Source organism: Cydia pomonella, chromosome 23 (assembly GCF_033807575.1).
Source record: "Cydia pomonella isolate Wapato2018A chromosome 23, ilCydPomo1, whole genome shotgun sequence".
Lineage (NCBI taxonomy): Eukaryota > Metazoa > Arthropoda > Insecta > Lepidoptera > Tortricidae > Cydia > Cydia pomonella.
In genome coordinates, this window is record NC_084725.1 from 7,180,396 (window position 1) to 7,200,105 (window position 19,710).

Consider the following 19,710-nt stretch of genomic DNA (forward strand, 5'->3'; position numbering starts at 1 on the left):
ATTATTGTTAAAGCTAAATTAAATAAGATTTTTTTAATTATATGACTAACTATCAAACTAAGCACAAAAACAGTTAAAAAGGTCTCAGTAAGTTGTATGTAAGTGAAAGTGTTTATGTGAGGGTATGTGTGTATATATGTGAGTATGTATGTATGAATATGTGCGTGTGTATAACTACGAAATGTGAGAGAAAACAAAATAAAAGAAAAGTAGCTGTAGAAGTTATTCATCTTTCGGGAGCAGACGCAATTGAATATTGTCGTCTACTACAGTCATTTCAAAATATCCTCTGACTCATCATAGTTCCAAGAAAGTAGTAGGGGTTGGATATGCCTTTTTGCTTCAGTTAAGTTACAGTGCCTTATGTCGCAGATTTTTACTAATTTATTGTATAAATGCGGAAAGAGATAAGCCGAGAATCTCATAGCAAAAGCAGTTTTAACAGGGGGCTTGGGAATTTTGTACACTCTTTTTAGTATCATGTCTTGTAGATTAGGCTGACGACTGACCATATTGTGTACGTAAAGGGAAGCACGCAGTAAAAACAATCTACGAACACTTAAGACGTGCGCTTTAATAAAAAGTTCAGAAGTAGAATACCGTAATGAATAAAATATTCTGTTTTTGTAGAAAAATGTTACTATAAGAGTACAATTGCTAAACGCCTTAACCTTTTAAACGCTTTATAAACACAAACATCACTCAAACATCAAGGTCCCGAGCGCAAGGGAGCTAATGTAAACCTTACTTGAATGTGTGAAGATCACTTTGACAGCGTCCGCCATAACACCTAGTATAGTTGTTCTTGGCGCTATGAGTACGACAAGTAACGACTAGGTGTTCTTGGCGTTCAAAAGGTTAAAAATTTGGCGTAAAATTCATAGATTCTTCACACAACATTAAAATGAAAATTACACGCAATAGTGTGAGAAATGACACTGAACAAAAGAATTACGCTACTTTCACAAATAAAAATGTGCATAGCGGTTCTTTTTATTGCACATCTGGTTTATTGTCCATCTAAGATTTTATTGCTTACTCAAAAAATTTATGAAAATGCATGCCAATTAAAACCAACCATATAATATAATACAAGCTAGAAGGCAAATAAAGCAACGGTGGTAACATAGTCGCATTACTCGCATTTTTTATCACTTGTCATATTCTAACAAGTACGTAATTGCGAAAGTCACGTTTGATCCAATAGAAAAAAAAAAAAAAAACTAAATATCCCTAGCACGGGCGACCGTTCTCAGTTAAGTCTCTGAATTATGTCATCGAAGTATAGGTATATGACTGAAACAGATTTCTTATCTGTCAATGAAATCTGTTTCAAGACTTTCAAGTTACAACTTTCAAAGGTCATAGTTTAGTAGCCTGCGATCTTGACAAGTTTAGACACCAGTATCAAGTAGTTGGTTACGACTCATTTGGGTACTAATTCAAAATACATTGTCTTCGTGTAAAATACATGGGTTAGGTACTTTTCAATGCTGCTCTGCTAGTATTTAAATAAAACCTACACAATTGCTGTCGGAGTCCTTATTTGGAGGAGCGAGTCCTTTGGAGTTCAGCTTAAAAAAATACTCAAAAGGACTCGACTCGGGACTTAAAAGACTCGGATTTATTTTAAGCGCAGAGTCCCGTAAAAAGAGCGTACTCGTAGTTCTTCAAATTTAGACTCAAAAGACTCGAGGTTTTATCAACACTAGCATCAAGACGAATGATCAAGTCTACGTTCGCGTTAGTCAAAGTAGATTGTAAATCGCCCAGGTTAATATAAAATCTGTGTATGTATGATATATATCATTTGTAGGTACCTGATAGCTCCCAATAAGGTACGCGGCGTTGAGCCTAAGCGTCTCATTGTTGCTCGTATAAAACACGATCTTTTTCTTCGGGTTCTTCTCCAGTTCCTCGGTGAGCTTGTTGCAAAACTGGTACAAATGGCACAGGTGATAAGGTCCAAAGTCGAAGTAGAAGTTCTCGTACTGGATGTCATCTTCGATGTGGAAGTACTTGCTGTTTCTGGTGGGCTTCGGTTTGTAGCCCGTTTTTAGGGTTGCGAAATAGAGTCTATCTGGAAAGAAAGGAGTTGGGTTAGTTCATAATTTAATTAAGCTTTATAAGATGATGCCCCACGTTGGGCGCCAATGTGATATAAATTATACCTACTCCGCATTTTTACGACTAAGAGTAGTGATAAATTAGTAATTAACTTCTTCTTTCGAAACGCTAGAGTTCCTATGATATCTAATATTGCGGTACAATAATATGTAACCGACACTATAATTCAGTGCATAGTTACTCAGATTTTGGAGGATAAAAGTTACCACCTCTTCAGATGTTATAAAATTTTTAACTAAAAAAAAACGGGGTATAGAATGTTCATGACAAGAAGAATAATATCAAAATTATAGGATAGTATTGTTGTATACAGGCATTGTTAAAATAGGGGAACTATTTAAACGATGAGCAAAATTAATTCTATCCTAACCTAGAAACTAATACACAGAAATTAATTGCACAGCAAAACAGCATTCTGCTGTGCAAATCAGTATTTTTTGAGAGACGATTTAACATTTCTTAAAATACCTACTAATGTACTGAGCTTACGTTACGTACGAAAAGAGAAGCTTACTGCCCCAAGACTAATAACAACGCTACAGTCCGGTGCAGTTCAATCAGTTTTTGAATATAATGTAACAGACGGTGTCAAAAAGGTATTACTCCACGCTTCGTGTAATTAGAAGCTTAAAATTCCTATATATCTTAAGGTACACGAACGACAAACGACGGATTAAAGGATGACGCACTATCCGTACTGAATCCAATCCATTCAGCTCGCTTATCTTAAATATTAACTGACTTAATAATCTTAATATTTTATCAGAGCATCATTGAGCCATCGTCATAATAATTTTAAGAGCCTGGCTCTTGTCGGGGAATAATCCTTTCTTCTGTTTGCCACTGTTTTGAGTTCTATTCTCCCTTCAATTATATTCTTATGTAAGTATCGTGCCGTATCAGGTGCCCAACATATTTCCCCGTCTGATTTCAATCATTTTCTGCTTATACCTTCCATTCTTTTCCATACCCATGTATTTGATTATCTATATTTAAATAATAGTAACTTTGCCATGTACCGAAGTGGGCTACAGGTTTAAAAGTATGACTGTGACAGATTACTATAGCATGTAAGGTATACAGCCAATGAAAAACCTGCTCAGCCAAGCGTAAATAATCCCACTACGGCCTGCTCACATTAGCGTTAATAATACAATACGGATTACAAGCTGAACAGCTAGTTCACAAGTTTTGAGTTATTAGACCTAGTTACATAATAAATTGTTATTTACGGCTCGGGCGAGGCTGTGTTTGCTCAAGGTTTGCTGAAATAATAAAGGTTTCCTGATTTGTAAATGCCTACTATACTCTTATATTTTAGTACGGTATGCTATGCCGTGTAGATTTTGAGTTTACAGCGTAATAGATACTTGTGGTTGAACATGAGAATTTTGTTTTTCGACGATATTTTTTATTGTCCTAACAAAAAATCTTTGAAATTTAGTAAGGATCTTGGGAATCTGTTCAGGACTATCCCTCCCAAATTATACGATTCTTTGTCAACGCCATAAAAAGTTATCAATAAAAACAGAAAATTCTCGTCCAACTATAAGTATGGCGTCATTCCACAGTGCGACTTTGATGTGACAAAGTGTGAGAGTGCCATTATGAAATCATATCTTCATAGTAATTTAACGTTTATGATAACACTGCCATACTCTGTCACTGCAAAGTCTGTACAGGGTTAGCTTAGACGGATATCATCAGAAATGATATATGCGATTGTATAATTGTTATACGTACAAACAAATGCATGTAACAATAACAAATAACGTTTAATACACTACTACTACTACTACTCGAGGAAAAAATAAAGCGTCCAAATTGCTAAGAAAAATCAGATTAAAAATATTTCAATCGCTCGAGTGGGTCGATACGAGTAGGCTGGTTGACGTCACACGCTGTCACACGCAGCATACAACATCTAACTATATGAGAACTGGAACAGGGAGAAGTCATATCATCTGCTGTCGTGACAGCAAAAACGCAGCGTACCTAAGACATCAAAAGGAAACCAAGTCCTTAGGGCGATCCACCAGTGTCCCGTTACAATGGCGCCCAATATCTCGACTCGACCACTGGGAATCATAGGAATACACTGGTTATGGCCAGACCTTGACCCAAACCTATTACGAGGTGGAAACGTATAATTCGCGAAAATGTACCTTCAAAGAAAATTACTTGCCTAAATTGGAATTAATTGGATAATTTTGCAATCGGAGCGTTAACTTGGCAGGAAAATTTCGCAACTGAATAGCTGTTGGATGTCTGGAAAAGGTTCATAGCGATTTTTTGTTAATTGCGGGAACTAAAATTGTGTAATTTTTTAATAACTTGAATTAAACTATATGGACTAAAAACAGTTTATCGACATCAGACACAAAAACATTTTGATCGAGTTTCAAGAAACATACCCAACTCTCAATTCACCTATTTTTAGGTGAATTGGGAGTCTTTTCTTTAATTGAGATTTTATTATCAGCATATTTCAGAGGTCAAAGATATCTACACACAGCCGATTATCATGACAAATATCGAAATTTATAACAATGATAAACCTTCCATTTGCATTCTCAGACGCAAACCACGTAAACGGCATTTTGAAATCTGGCGGCCGAAGAAAAATCCCGTATGCAGTATAAATGCAAATACCCGCATAATATTGCAATAGCTAGGACAGTCACCCTCTATTACTATATATTCTAGGTGGTCCACGTACATACGAATGCTTTTTGCAAGCTTTTATTTCACTTGCCTTGCTTGTTAGTATGTAATGCATGTTAGTATGGGCCAAATCTTGGAAGCTAAACTTGTTGAGGGTTGTTAGAATTGTTTCGAAGAGTATTCATAGCCTGTGGAAAGAAACGTACCAAAATGAAATTTTTGTGCTAAAAACTTTTACAGTAGTAATTTTTCATATTGACTTTGAAATAAAATTATTTCTAATGTCCTAAGATTTTGAAGACGCATAAAGCCTACAAGACCAACCCCCAGACACCAGTTCTACGCCAGTGATGGCAGAATATGCTGTTCTATACCAAAAAACAACGACACCAGAATTGTATATACCATATTCTATGAAATAAATTAATTATGAATGAAGAGACCGTATTTTTTTATGATATAGGAGTCAAACGAGCAGACGAATCGCCTGATGGTAAGCAATCTCCTTCGCCCATGGACACCCGCAACACCCGTTGCCGGGCCGGCCTTTAAGATTAAACTAAAACTGAATTATTTAAAACAAAATCAATAGCTCTTACAAGCGAAATCACAGCTATTCTGCTTTTTATTACATTGTTTCACGTGAAGTAATAGTATTGAAGGAATAAAATCTCGTACGCTCGTATCTTCTTTACTGCAAATAGTGCACGATTTTATTACATGAAAATAAGTTTATATCCACATATAAGGGCTTACGGGTTTTTCAAAGGCTTATTTTAAGGTTTAGAAATTAGGAGAAGGACGAATGAAACGTATGCAACATTTAAAAAAACCGTATGGCGATAATAAATAAAAGAGAATCCAAAATTTAAAATGACGCTGACAGTTTTATGTTAACTAAATGTTGTCTACTTAGGAATGGAAATGCCTTAAGACGACGCATACCTACAAAAAATAATATACGTATAAGTAGAGTAGAGAGCGTTTATTCGTGGCAAAAAAAAAAACAACAGGTAACCAAACATAACATATATTATGTATAAGCCACGAAATGGTCCCAACTCAGCATGGTGCTAGCCTGGCTTGGCCAGTGCTGGTCTTCCGTCGGGGCCACGACCATGTGCAGCACGAAGCGTAACACAATATTTAAAAAAAATACACATCATTAGTATAAGGGGTCATCCATTAATCACGTCACACGAATTTCTAGGTTTTTGACCCCTCCCCCCTCCTTGTCACACTTGGTCACATTTGGCAAGCCCCTCCCCCCTGATGTGATGTCACATTTTTGGCAATTTTGTTTTCAAAGAAATCGGCAAATCGAATTAAGTATTAGTAAAAATTTATCAAAATATTTTTGATAAAAAAGATATTAGTAATTTAAACCCTTAAATTAAACGAATAAAAACGATTATCGTTCCAAAAACTTGTTATTTAACTGTACCACGAATTTTAAAAAAAAATCGGTTACTGATGAAATAAAGTTACGTCACAAAGTTTGTGACTCTCCCCTCCCCCTTGTCACATTTTCTTGACCCCCTCCCGCCCCCTAAACGGAAAGTAAAGTATATCCCCCATTCATGAATTTCATTTCATTAACATGAAATTGGATTATATTTCGCATGCTACAAGGCTGTTATCCTTTTAATATACATGTTTCCAATCCTAAAGTGATTTATCGTTATTGGATTCCTATATTTACGACAAGACCTAATTCGAGTCTATTTAGATACTAAATATTTAGGATACGTTGCTAGTTTGAGGATATTGGCTGAAAGTTAGGAGCATTGGGGCCATTGGATAGTGTGAAGTCCGACTAGCAGCTATAAATGAGAAGCGAGTAGCGAAAGTGAGTTTTTTCTTCGTGGATGAGTATTATATTATCTATCAGATTTTTTTTATACAACTAAACACATTTTTTTATTATTATTTATGTCTAGGGTCATTCCGGAGTAAATGGCCATAAGGGCCTATCTTACTATATAAATCGTTGTTTATGGGCCCATGTGAGGGTAGCAAAACGGCCAAGCCATATATTTTGATTAAGGTGTAGAGTTTGTGAAGTTAGGGCTTGTAGAGTTAAAGCATAATTCATATAGAATTGGCACATAATTAGCAATGTTTAAAAATAATAATTGCATGGCGGGAAATAAATTAACAATTACAGTTCAATCACCAACCTTCAAAGTATTAATGGTGAAAATATTATTTTTCTAGCTTTGTGCATTTAAAAGTTTTCAACCATGAAAATTGAGAACAGGAGATTGATCGTGCACAAATACTTCGAAAATTCTTATCGATCCCGGACGAAGACAGCTAAGTCACTTAAGATGCTAAAAGCTAGTATTTGTGGGGTCATAAAACGTTACAAGGAGACTCTATCAGCCGACAGAAACATACAAACTAATCGGAGGTCTGGGACAAATACCAAGATTTTGGGAAAAAAAGTCCTAAGGTCACTCAAACAAAATTCAGGACGGTCTAATTACGATTTATCCCAAAAATTTAAAGAACCTTTTAGAAAGATAAAGATGATTCACCTCAGAGGTGGCTATAAAAGCTATCGAGCAATTAAACAGCCAAATCGGACTGTTAAACAGATCCGACAAGCTAAAACACTATCTCGACCATTGTACGACCCAGTATTGACAAAATTCGAAGGTTGCTTGTTGTTGGACGACAAGACGTATGTAAAACTCGATTTTAATCAACTACTGGTTCGAAGTTTTATATGGCCAATTATAGAGGTAATTTACCCGAAAAATATAAGTTCGTGAAACTTGACAAGTTCGCAAAAAAACATATGATATGGCAAGGAATTTATAATTGCGGCTGTAAGACGAAAAGTTTTATAACATAGTCAACATTGAAGTTGGAACTTTATATTAAAGAGTGCTTAGAGAAATGAGTATTGCCATTTATTAGAACCCATAACGGTCCTGTGAAATGTTGGCCAGATTTAGCCACCTGCCGCTACTCAAAACAAGTTTTGGCATGGTATACTAATAATCAGGCCAATTACATACCCCGCGAGATGAATCCTTCAAATTGTCCCCAATTTCACTCTATCAAAAACTACTGGGCAATCATGTAAAAAAATTAAATAAGACTAGTCAAATTGTCCAGGGTATCAATCCATTGCGATCTACAAGAAATCAACAGGCCAAAAATGTCGACAAAAGTGTTGTGCAGAAAATGACGAGGGTCCATTATGAAAACAGTTCGTAATTATTTACATAACAGATTTTTTTTTATAATTTACACATATTTGAAAGTTAAATACATTACTATTTAAAATTCACCATTCATAACTTTCTTATTTTGTTAACTTAAAAAAATAACAATCATCTAGTGCGTACCAATTCTATATGAACTATGCTTTAGAAGCTTGGCTCTACAAGAGATCTGATAACTTTTTGACAGTGCGAGCATAAGGTTTCGTCTTGGCAACATTTTACATTAACTGTTTTTGATGGATTATTATTTGAAAACATTTAAGTTTTTAGACGGGATCTGTCTACATCAACACGGTGTGCGTTTCCTGCACTAGGCAATAGTCGATCGCTACTCGCTGTATTGCCGCCGGTCCGACAGTTGCCTGAAAGTTAGCGGCACTCGGTAAAGTAATATCAAGCTGCGGCAAACAATAACTGTAGATGCATCATCACAAAATTGTGTTTTAACGAAGTTTGTAGAGGGAGGTTTTTTTATGCGATTTGAAATAAACATGAGATTTGAATAAAAGCAGCAAAGAAAATTGCGCATGGCTAACATAGACGTATATAAAATCCAGGGGTTTGAGAGGTGTAAACAACTTTATAATATTTAATTTACCCGCGTTCTAATGGTACATTTAAATAATGTTATTCAAGTCCTCTACATTTTATTTTTTATTTGCTTTCAAGTAAATATAAGTATATCTTGTTTTTTAGTAGTTCCCTTTTATCTACCTACACATTACCTCAAATACATAATTTACAAAATGATAGAGAAAAAAATTCCATTAACATATACTTCATACTATATAAATATAAAAAATAAGCCCAGCGCACAGAGCCCTTAAGGGCAAAAAGGAAAAGTGGAAAGCTTAATAAGAGAGCGGCCCTGTTGATGCATTGCGTCGCGTTGTTTCGTAGCAAGCGTCCACGGTGCGTCGTTTTTCATGTATTTTTTATGATATGCCACATTAAATGCGTTTAAACGACGCGACGCAACGCAACACAACGCATCAGTGGGGTCTGGCCCTTATTGGCTTACGGCCCGATTCGACACTGCCGTCACTTTTGACACTGAAATATCCGATCCATATCTAGACCTAATATTTGAGTTTCTTAAAGTTCGAATCGGCCCGTTGGAGTGAATGCGACCACTGGAAGTAATCATAAATGATTCTAGGGCAGGGTCAACTAAGTCCCTGAGGGCCCGTTCCAGTATCCCAATTAATTAACACGTAAATACAGGTAAAGTATCTGTGTATGTTTATGAGTTATAGTTGTACATGTTACTAGTGTTTTTCTTTGTGGCTTCGGTTTTTGCTTTACCAAGTAATAACCTAGAGGTCCGGTAGAAATCGCTTATAAAGGATAAGACTAAGGGAAAATCTAAGAAAAGGAACATATGGAAAATTTCATACGAAAGAAATCAGTTTCAACTTGTAATTTGCTCTTGATTATATTTCTATATTTAAATATATTTATTATTCGAATAAGATACATATAGGTATACTAAAATATATCTAAACATAAAACTAATTAAAAACTAAACCTAAATAAATCAGAACTTAAATATAAATATAAACTAAATATGTATTAAAAAAACTACCAACCTATTGGCTACCGGGCCGTCCCCGATGCAAAGGTGCCCATCACGCTCGCTGCATTGCCGCGTTGGATTGCGATGGATAGCCTTTGCATCAGGAAAAACCCAGAGCGGGGGTCAAGGCCCCTTTCTAGCAGGCGACGACCCAGATCCCGGAGGAAGGACTTACCCTCAGCGCACCAGCACCCCGAAGTCTCCACAGCGAGAGGAACGAATAAATAACCGCTCAGCGCCGAGTATTTATCTTTTTTAAGGGACGCCGCGTACTCAGCAGCCGCTCCTGCCGACCGCATAGTGCGGCTAAGATGCGAGGCGGCAAAAGTACTGACGCATGTGGCGTCCCATAGTAAGCACTTACCCTTTTCCCACGGCACCAGGGTCAAGCCGTCAGGCCTTTTGCCGTCCGATCGGCTGAGGCCCGGCGGCTCCAGCATGCAAGGGACATTTGCTGATATTAAGGCCCTCCTAATGATATCATTGAGAGCATGGTGCCGTGGGAACCTTCCCGCGCAGCGGCAGCAGCTCAAGGCATGGTGGCCGTTGCTCTCCACATAGGAACCGCAGATGCATTGGTGGGGTTGGCATACATCAGAACCCAGGCGAAGAGCAGCGGCCACCCGCATCGAGTCGTTGTCTAGTAAGGTGCCTAAGTTTGGGGAGGGAAGAGCGTGTAGCCAGGCCCCAGATTCAGGCTTGGAGGCAGCGATTAGCCTGGCTCTGTCAGCACCAGAAGCGGCATTTATAAGAGTATCGAATAGCCTCCTTACCACGACGTCGTCCCATAAACGCTGGCGGCAAGGTTTTTCGGGTACAGGCAGATCAGAGTTAAAAGCCTTCCAAGCCGACAAAGCATCGGCGGCATAGGGTATTGTGACCTTGGCACCATCTAACGGTAAAATTTTAGTGACAAGATCCACAACCCCAGCCGCCGACGCAAGGAAGGCAGGACTCGTGAGCGCCGTATACCCAATCCGCCATTGCGTATTGGTAAAGAGGCCTGGTCCCACTGGTCCGAATTGAGGGACACATTTAAAAGACACTCAGTAGATTCTTTCAGCGCCAGGTCAAAGGAGTCCATGTGTGTGGGGTGAAGCCAAGCAGGCACTGTGCGTAAGAAGTAGGTGATCCTCGGAACAGCAAAGCAGGATCTTAACAAAGTCAGACCTACATGCGCCGAGAGATTACTAAGCCTTTCTCTTGCTGATAAGAGAAGTTGCTCTCTTGTCTTAAAAGCTTCAGGAACAGCATCGGGAAATATAGGGGAACCTAAGAGATTAAAGTTTTGACTAGATAGCTCTTTGAGACCAGGTAGTAGGTTGCGAAATGAAGATAACGAGGCATGAGAATTGGCGCTGCAGGGAAAGAATTCGCATTTATTTGTGTTGACTTCGAGTCCCAAATTACGGAGGAGTGGGAGAAGTGTGAGCAAGTCTTGGTGTACTTCTTCGGGCTTACCACCGAGAGTACCGTCATCTAGATACCAAACATTTAAAGGAGATTGAGGACCGGAAATTACTTTTTGGATGGCGAGGCTAAAGATCAGGGGGCCGAGCGGATCCCCCTGTTGAGCCCCAACCTGAGACTGGATGAGGGACTCATTGAAGAAAAGTTTGGACGGAGAAGAGTAAACTTGGTGTAGGAAAGGGTACAGTAGTGGTATTTTGTCTCTAACTTCGGACAGAAGTACATCCCGCTCTAAAGAATTAAACGCATTTTTTAAATCTATCTTAATGATAACACAGTCCGCATTTTTTGGGTCGAGTACGAAGGCCCGAGTGGCGTGAATAGCAGCCTCACATCCGAGTTTCGTACCAAAACCTAATTGACAAGGCTGTAAGTATGACGACATTTCGTCACGCACAGCATGACATCCTAACTTAGCAGTCAGGCGGCGGAATACACTGCCGATGGCGATGGGCCTTAAACCACCGTCTTTTTTTGACAGCGCACACAGCGACGCACCGTAAATATACGGGGAAACTTCAGGATTCAACTGGCCACTGAGTAGAAAATTGCAGAGTTTGGTTAAATGTTCCAGCAAGCGGGGTCCGTTCTCGCCGGCAGAGCCGGAAGTAAGTTCTTTCAAGTGTGATGGGCGAATACCATCCAGGCCGGCAGCAGAGCTGTTGTTGAACGAACCTAGAGCCTGTGAAACTTCTTCCGGCTTGACCGAGAGAGCAGGACAGGACTTGTCTGGTTCGGGAGGAAATGTCAACTGTCTAGATGGGGCCGGATGTTTGGAAACTAGGGTAGCAAGGGTTTCAGGATTTGGCGGCGCTATTCCGTCATCCGACATGAGGATCCGTACTGCCCCTCTGAGGTCACCCTCGTAAACTTTGGACTCTATAGTTCTAAGAATCGAGGGTGGTCTCAGAGCGGCCGTCTCCGCTTGCACAAAAAGGGAATCAATCCCCTCAGAACATATATTCCGCTTAACTTTGGTGGTTAAGTTGCCTGCGCTGGTTGATTCTGGCGCCTTTAAAGCAGAGTAGGCAAATGACAGCAGAGTGAACCATTCTAGTGTACCGTTGTTCTTAATACATTGGTCGATTGCCTCACACAATTTGCCTGCCGCCAAGTTGCGAGCCCCCTTAGGGATGTGACGCAACACTCGCACGGATTGCTTTAGGGTGGCAAGGTCATCAAGATTCAGACTACTATTGCTACCTGAGAGAGCTGGTATTCAAGTGCATGAACTTTCTAGCTAACTTATCGTGCGAAAAAATACGTACGGTATAGGTGACTTTCAGATGGCCAAGGCTGTTCAAGTATAACTTGTGATAGAATACTTAGAATACTAACTTATTCGCGTGAAACACCCAACACCAAAGACAGATAAATGAAGATTGCTAATCTCAGGAATTCAATGAAATGATCTGATCGTTATGAAATGATCGTGGCACTTCTATCGTGCCACGATTTCTCGACCGATCGATCGATCGTCCGTTCTTTCGTGGTCTTTTTATGTTATTTTTATATGATGATTGATTGTCTGTGTGCTTACGAAAAAAAACTATTCTATTGTGTTCGAAATGAATAATAAATACTAACTAAGATAGAACTTCTTCTCAAGGACCAATTATTAGCCCATAGGCCCGCGTGTTGGGTTTGGGGACTTCATGGCACCTTTTTTTACAGATTAATGCACAATTTTTTTTAGAAAGTTAAAAATCTAGTAGTATTCCGTACGTCTAACGGTTTGCGAGTAGCGTGATGGTGTGGTCCTCGCTACCGCTAAAGTGATGGAATGATAATGATTGAATTATATTGGTTGTTCAACCTTCTATTAAAAGACACCTAAGGGAATATATATTTTTTTGATGACAAATTTGTCATTTTTTAATTATAGGAAAGCGGGATGTTGTTTGTGACATGTAATAAGTTAAACTGATGTAAAATAATTATTGTATATTTTGATTATGTTATGTTCATTAATCATGTTAGTTTAGTTTTTAATGCACGTAGTTTAAGAATATTGTACGCCTTAAAGGCAGGTGATAATGGACATTTTAAGAAATCTGTATTGCCTACTACATTTAAACAACAATAATCAATAAAGAAATTGAAATAGTCTTTATTATAAAATCGTCCGTGGATTACGACTGAAATAGAACAAACTGCCCCCGCGATAAGGGCGGTCCGGCCATAAGGCTTGCGTGTTGTGTGATGTAATATGTGATGTGAGTGGCGGTTTAAATGTAGTGGGGTTCACGCTACTTACTTTGTATAGCTCAGTTTTAATAAAAAACAAGTAGATAACTGTGTTCTAAAGTTCACATAACATTTTAAATTGTAGAATGTAAATGTTATATGTAAATGTATGTGCTACAAATATGATGAACTTATCCATAATCCATATTATAGAACCAAATAATGAGGAACACGTTTCAGTGAAGATTAGATAACAGTTTTAAACGATTCAGGATTGTAGTTTCATTAGACTTATATTATATCGTATAAAGATTAGATGTCTAAATTTGATCTTGTGAAGGTTTTATGAGACTGCTTTAGGCCGTAAACAGACGCCCAGCATACAAAATCGGCAACAATAAATGCAAAAATCAAAACGGTCAGACACAGATACATTCTTTCTCATCTCATTCCTCAACATTTCGTTACGATTGGTTAAGTTTGGGAGGAGGAAAATATCGAGAACAAAACCTCGATTCCTGAGATTTTTACACCGGATTTTACGCCCAAGCTGCAGTTGTCCTTATCGCACTAATTTTAGGAGCCGCCCACATCAGCGCAACGGAGATATTTACCTAAAATCAATCACATATATCTAAGAACGGGCCTTACGAGCAATAAGAATGGGCCAGTACAGCGGTGTTACGCACACGAATTTGAGCCTTACGCCACAACGCGATTGGTTGCTGAGTTAGCATGACGCGCGCGATTGGTCGCAACTATTTTGCCGTTAATATTCTCAAAACTGAGTAGGGGCTCAGCTGGTATTTCTTTTTAACTAGGTATGGTGTTAAAAATTGCCGCACGTGTTTAAGTCTTGTTGACCGTATAAAAATTTAGAAAACCCGCAGTGCTTGCATGTAGTAGAAGGATTATAAATCCATAATTGCCCACTGTCCCGCACTTAAATACTACGGTGTAGCTATACTGCCTTGGGCAAAATTGGAGCAGGTGGCGATCAGCTGATATTGTATATGGCATATTTCTGTTTTAAGTAAAACATATTATTATTATAAATAACATCCCCAAATCCCCATAACATATAACACGCCGGCCATGATTACCTTTAGTCACGCACAGATTCGGTTTGTCATTGTAAAAATATTATTTTGGCCTCTCATTGATACGAGTATCAAATCAAAACCGATGCGAATCACCGTGTAGCCGAAGTACTCTATAGTACTAATCTAGTAGTTTATGGTTTTAGTAACGGTATGGTTTACCAATAAGTCTACCGTCTATGACAGCTTGCACTTTTGTCCTCACTAATTAATAATAATATTTTGTATTATATTAAGTTGTAAGTTCGAATCCCGGTAAGCGCATTTATTTGTGTGTTCATCACGAATATTTGTTCCTGAGTTATGGATGTTATATTCACTACATACATATATGTATATAGTCGACTAGCCCCTACAGCCTAAGGTCGATCTGTGTAAGATTTTCCCCAAATATGTATTTATTTAAAAGGAACAACATTTAGAGGTTTGTAACAGGTTGTGTACTTATATGAATAGAGGGGGGGTAAATATAAAAACCAGTTTTTGTTCCAATGCTCTGCTATAGTTTGTGTCATCCACGATGACGCGCAGATTTGTCAAATCTAACCTTTCATAACATGATAATACGAGTCAAGGCACGCGCCGTCGTGAATGATACGATCTTTACCTTCTGCTGGTAAATCACCGAGCAACTTCTTTGCCCACTGCTTGCGATAAGTGGTATAGACCTATAACACCTCTACGAAGCATTTCCGCTATATACCGGGAAATCCATGTTATCGGCTACGACGTAGGTCTACGACCGCAGCGTCCGCAGCTCAGCGTTGAATGTGTTAACGCATTCACTGCCAGCGCGAGCTTCGCGCTACGTTCGTAGGTGATAACACAGGAAAATCCATTTGTAGTGAAAAGCACTTTACAAACAGAATCCGCCTAGCGGGTAGCTGGCAGTGAATGTGTTAACTGACTGTCAGTGGACCTTAAGTCTTTGCAATAAAGTTTACGAAATGTCTGCTCGTAGGCGCTTTTCGCTACATATGGATTTTCTCGTGTTATCGAGTCAGACAACAGTACAAAGATTAGCTAGCACATGAAGGTCATTAAGGTATATTTACTTGCAGTCGAAATAACGTATTAAAATGACATCAGAGATATTGCGCACTAACTAAAACTGTCAAGGACAGAAAGATACTCGTATAGTTGAGTAAGTCATTTTAATAAGGCACCTTCTATTAATTACTTTTACGTTTTTATTTTCTAGAATCAACAAAGGTATCTTTCCTAATAAAGCAAAAACACTTTGATTAGTGTTTGTTAGCGTTTGTGAATCTAACTTCCTGTTTTTAACTGACTTCAATAATAAAATGTACGTTTCACGATTTCTCGAAGCCGACTGGACCGAAGCGGGATTGTTTCATATACATCGCAGATGGTTCCATTCCTATCACGTCAGTCTGATGATGGAATCCTAGAGAAATTGAAGAACTTTTCAAATATTATAGGCACACCTGCTGGTTCTCATAGTAACTCTTGGCTTTTCCTCTCGGAACGAGAACTACTAATGACAATAAAATAATGGCATACCGTTTGTGAATTTTTTAGTCTTTTAATGATTCGTACGAACGCAACGTCAATTCGTCCTTGATTTTCTCTATAGTGGTAGCACAACGGTTGCGTAGTATATTTGAGCCAGACTGCCTGTCTAGTATGTTCAACGCGTGGGTTTACAATTTAAATATTCAAATGTCATGGACAAGTCAAAATTGAACAAATTGATTTATTAACAACTAACATCTGCCCGTGTCTTCGCCCACGATAGAAGACCTTAAACTGCCCCTTCCCGTACCTAAAAACTCAAAAAATCACTCACATTAAATAGAAGTAGCATAACTCTTGCATACTCGAGCGATAGAGATGCGAATAGGGAAATTCGATTTTCGTTTTCCGTTTTCCCTGCTATTACTCTTATTTTTGATGACTATTCACCCTTAGCCGAACGAGCAGTGCCATCTGCGAGCTGCGTTATCGTTAGTCCTATACAGTTAAGTATTGAAGCTTATTGGAGATGCGGGATTGATAGAGGCTAGACTGCAGAGCCTTGAACACCGTAGAAAGGTAGCTTGTTTATGGATATTCTACAAGATAAATTTCGTGGAGAGTGCGATGAGATAGCATAATCTAAACCTCCTATCTCCGTTCTGCCAGCGTGGGATTAGACGCGGACTTGCATTTCACCCTCACGTCGTTACTCTGCCACTGATTCGCACTAAACGGTATGCATCCAGCTTTATCATGCAAACGGCTAAGGAGTGGAACTCACTTCTTGCAAATCTATTCCCAGTCCACTATAACTTGGATCTTTTTAAATCGAGATCATTTACCATCAGGTGAGATTGTGGTCAAATGCTTAGCTTTTTCCAATAAAAATAAAAGTTAAGTATGTTAAAAAAATATTTACTCAGGCCCAACGCCATGACAATTGTACAGGTACATACAATACAAACTGAAAAGTTATAATGGGTGGCATTAAAAGTCGCACGTCCATCGCTCGCCCTTGCGCCACACCTCACTTTGCATGTTAGTATTGTTATGTATTCTTAATCGTAGGGCGAGGCTAACAGTTTTGTGTAAACCAGAGTAACTTGAGATTGTAATTTGTAGTATGCAGAAGTTAGTCAAACGACTATAAAAAGCCGCGCAAACCGGCTTGTTCTTGCCTACAGTTTTATGATTTATTTATTGATGATTTACTTTTTCTTAATTTTTAATAAAGGTTCACAAAACTTTGAAACAAGATATATAGCCATCAAATACATGAGAGCGGGTACTTACAAACTTTTGATAAGGTCTGTATTGTAAACACCCAGTCCTTCACTTTAAACATTTAATTCTATTTGTACGAAGAGAAAGTTCAAAACGGTATAAGCGTTATAATGTATAATCGATACCCCTTCAAGACGTTAACGCTTAAGAACGGGTATCCGCTTACCCGTATTATGAAGCGCGTAAAAAGCTAATTGTAAGGGTTTTAATTAGCAACGGCTTTGGTAAGCAAAGCCTTACGAAATACCCCTTCCAAAACCCTCGAAGGGGATACTGCACCGGTCTCTGATCTCAACAAGGCTACGCTGACAGTCGGTTCGTGCTTCATCGCATACCTAAGCTAATTACCCTTAACTGCGCTTCAGTTTAAAGTTCCGTTCGCCTCGATCCTTCAGGGCCTTACTCAATAAGGAAGACAAGTTTGGTTACGTAATCTCAAGGCCACGCTGACACTCGGCTGCGCCTCATTGCATGCCTAAACTAATTACTCTATACTGCACTTCAGTTAAAGTTCCGTTCGCCTCAAGCCTTCAGGTCGAGGATTGGACGCATGCGACCGGCGGCGCGTCAAAAGCGTCTTCGCCGTCCAAAACATATTTAAGTCTATACATGTTGATTTTTTATCGCCTATCGTGTCATGCGTTACTTTCACACTTACACAGAATGTAAGAGGCATGGTGACAAGCGATAAAGAGGCGACTATCTTAGCCATACTGGTCATCGCCCGCCGCCCCGCTTACCGCGCCGTCGGTCGCGTGCGCTCTCAGGCACGGGCTTGCTAAGAAATAATTACTTTAGTTACGTAACTCAAGGTCACGCTGACACTCAGCCGCGCCTCATCGCATGCCTGAATTAATAGCTCTTCATTGCACTTCAGTATAAGGTTAGCGGAACGCTTTAAGCTGAGCGGTTGATAATTGGCTTTAAACAGTGCAGTGTAATACTAGGTAGAAACAGCAACACAGAACTGACAATAAATGGTTCAATAAAGTTTACAAAAGGTCAGGGTCAATTAATATATGCTCAATCAAATGTAAATTGGAGTGACTTTGAAATTTCAGTTTTTAACCTATGACCTGTTTCTATCTACATCTATATCATAACCTCCCTATAATATCTTCAGAAACGCTAAACTAACTTAACAAACCTTCTGTAGGTGCATCGTAATTACAAGCTTTTATTTAACTTGCCCTGTTGGTAATTGGTATGTATGGGACAAATCTTGCAAGTTAAATTTGACCCACTTCCCGGTTTCCGATGAAGCTGAAAATTTGCATACATATGTAAGTCGGGTGACAATGCAATATTATGGTACCATCAAGCTGATCTGATGATGGAGACAGGAGGTAGCCATATGAACTTTGTGATAAAACAACGCAACCTAATTGTGTTTGGAGTTTTTAGAATTGTCTCGATGAGTATTGGCAGGCCATACAAGCTTGTACCAAAAATGAAATTTTAGCCAAAAACTTATTTTAACTATCGATAACCGATACTTTAATTACATTATTTAGAACATCTTTGAGAAACAAAGAAATCTGATTTGACCTCTATTCTAATATCAGCCGAGATGACGTTTTATTCGAAATGAAGTGTCAGTTGCATACAATTATGGCAGTCCGCCCGGACGGCCATTTTGACATTTAATTAGTTTGTAAGTATAAAATTACGTTGAAGCTTATATATTGATGTGGATAAAGGAGTGTATGTAACTGTATATAATTAGGCATTAAAATACTCGTTTGATCCTTTTATGAAACTCATTTCATCCGTTTCATAAACCGACACTCGTATTTTAATGTCTTTCATTATGTAGCACTTAGAAACTATATATTATATGGGATGTTTTGAAGTAGGTAAGCCAACTTGTTAAACGAACAGTTTGAAAAAATAATGCATACATATTTAATGCTAATTTAGTGGCCATTTTAAAACTAACAAACCCCAAAATTTCCTAAAGACATATCGTTTTACGGCACTACGTGTACGCCGCTAACAAAACAGACAACTACAGCAAACAGATCAAGGTTTGGGCTTAAAAGTTAAAAGGCGAGCTGAAGTACCGCTCAGACTCAGAACGAGGCGACACTGTCTGAAGCAGATACAGTGTAAACTCTGTATCGGTACACTCAACTCTCAACGTTTTTTGACGCTATAGAGAGATTTGTTTACATTTTATTATCCTATTAAAGCAAATGACTCTAAACTTACATTGATAATCCTAATAGTGGAGTCGTAACTAAAACAACTAGAACTCTTGTAATTTTAAACTTTATATTTTTGGTGTTTACTTACTTAATGGCCCAGCGACCCAAAATGAGTATTGGCCTCCGACACGAGTACACGCCAGTTGTCTCGATCCTGTGCCATCTCCCACCAGTTATCGGCATGGAAATCACGCAAGTCCGCTGTTTATTTTTTGGTAAGTGAGCTTTAGGTATTATTTTTTGGTGTTCATTATATTTAACCCCATAATAAAACAGGTCTCTTCTGACGTTATGACAATGGGACCAAATGTTTAAGCAACAGTTTCACCGCAGCGCACGCACTAAAGAACCCAACCATTAAAACTTAGCGAACATTTAAA

The 19,710-nt window shown here is 38.6% G+C and overlaps 1 protein-coding gene across 1 annotated transcript in view; it reads right to left on the reverse strand.

Moving 5' to 3' along the window:
- Window positions 1-19,710, reverse strand: part of LOC133530704 (dual specificity protein phosphatase CDC14B-like) — a 55,205-nt gene that overhangs the window by 16,253 nt on the left and 19,242 nt on the right. The window contains exon 3 of the mRNA XM_061868725.1: window positions 1,821-2,080. Coding sequence (XP_061724709.1) covers window positions 1,821-2,080 — 260 coding nt within the window. The remainder of the gene's footprint in view (window positions 1-1,820; window positions 2,081-19,710) is intronic.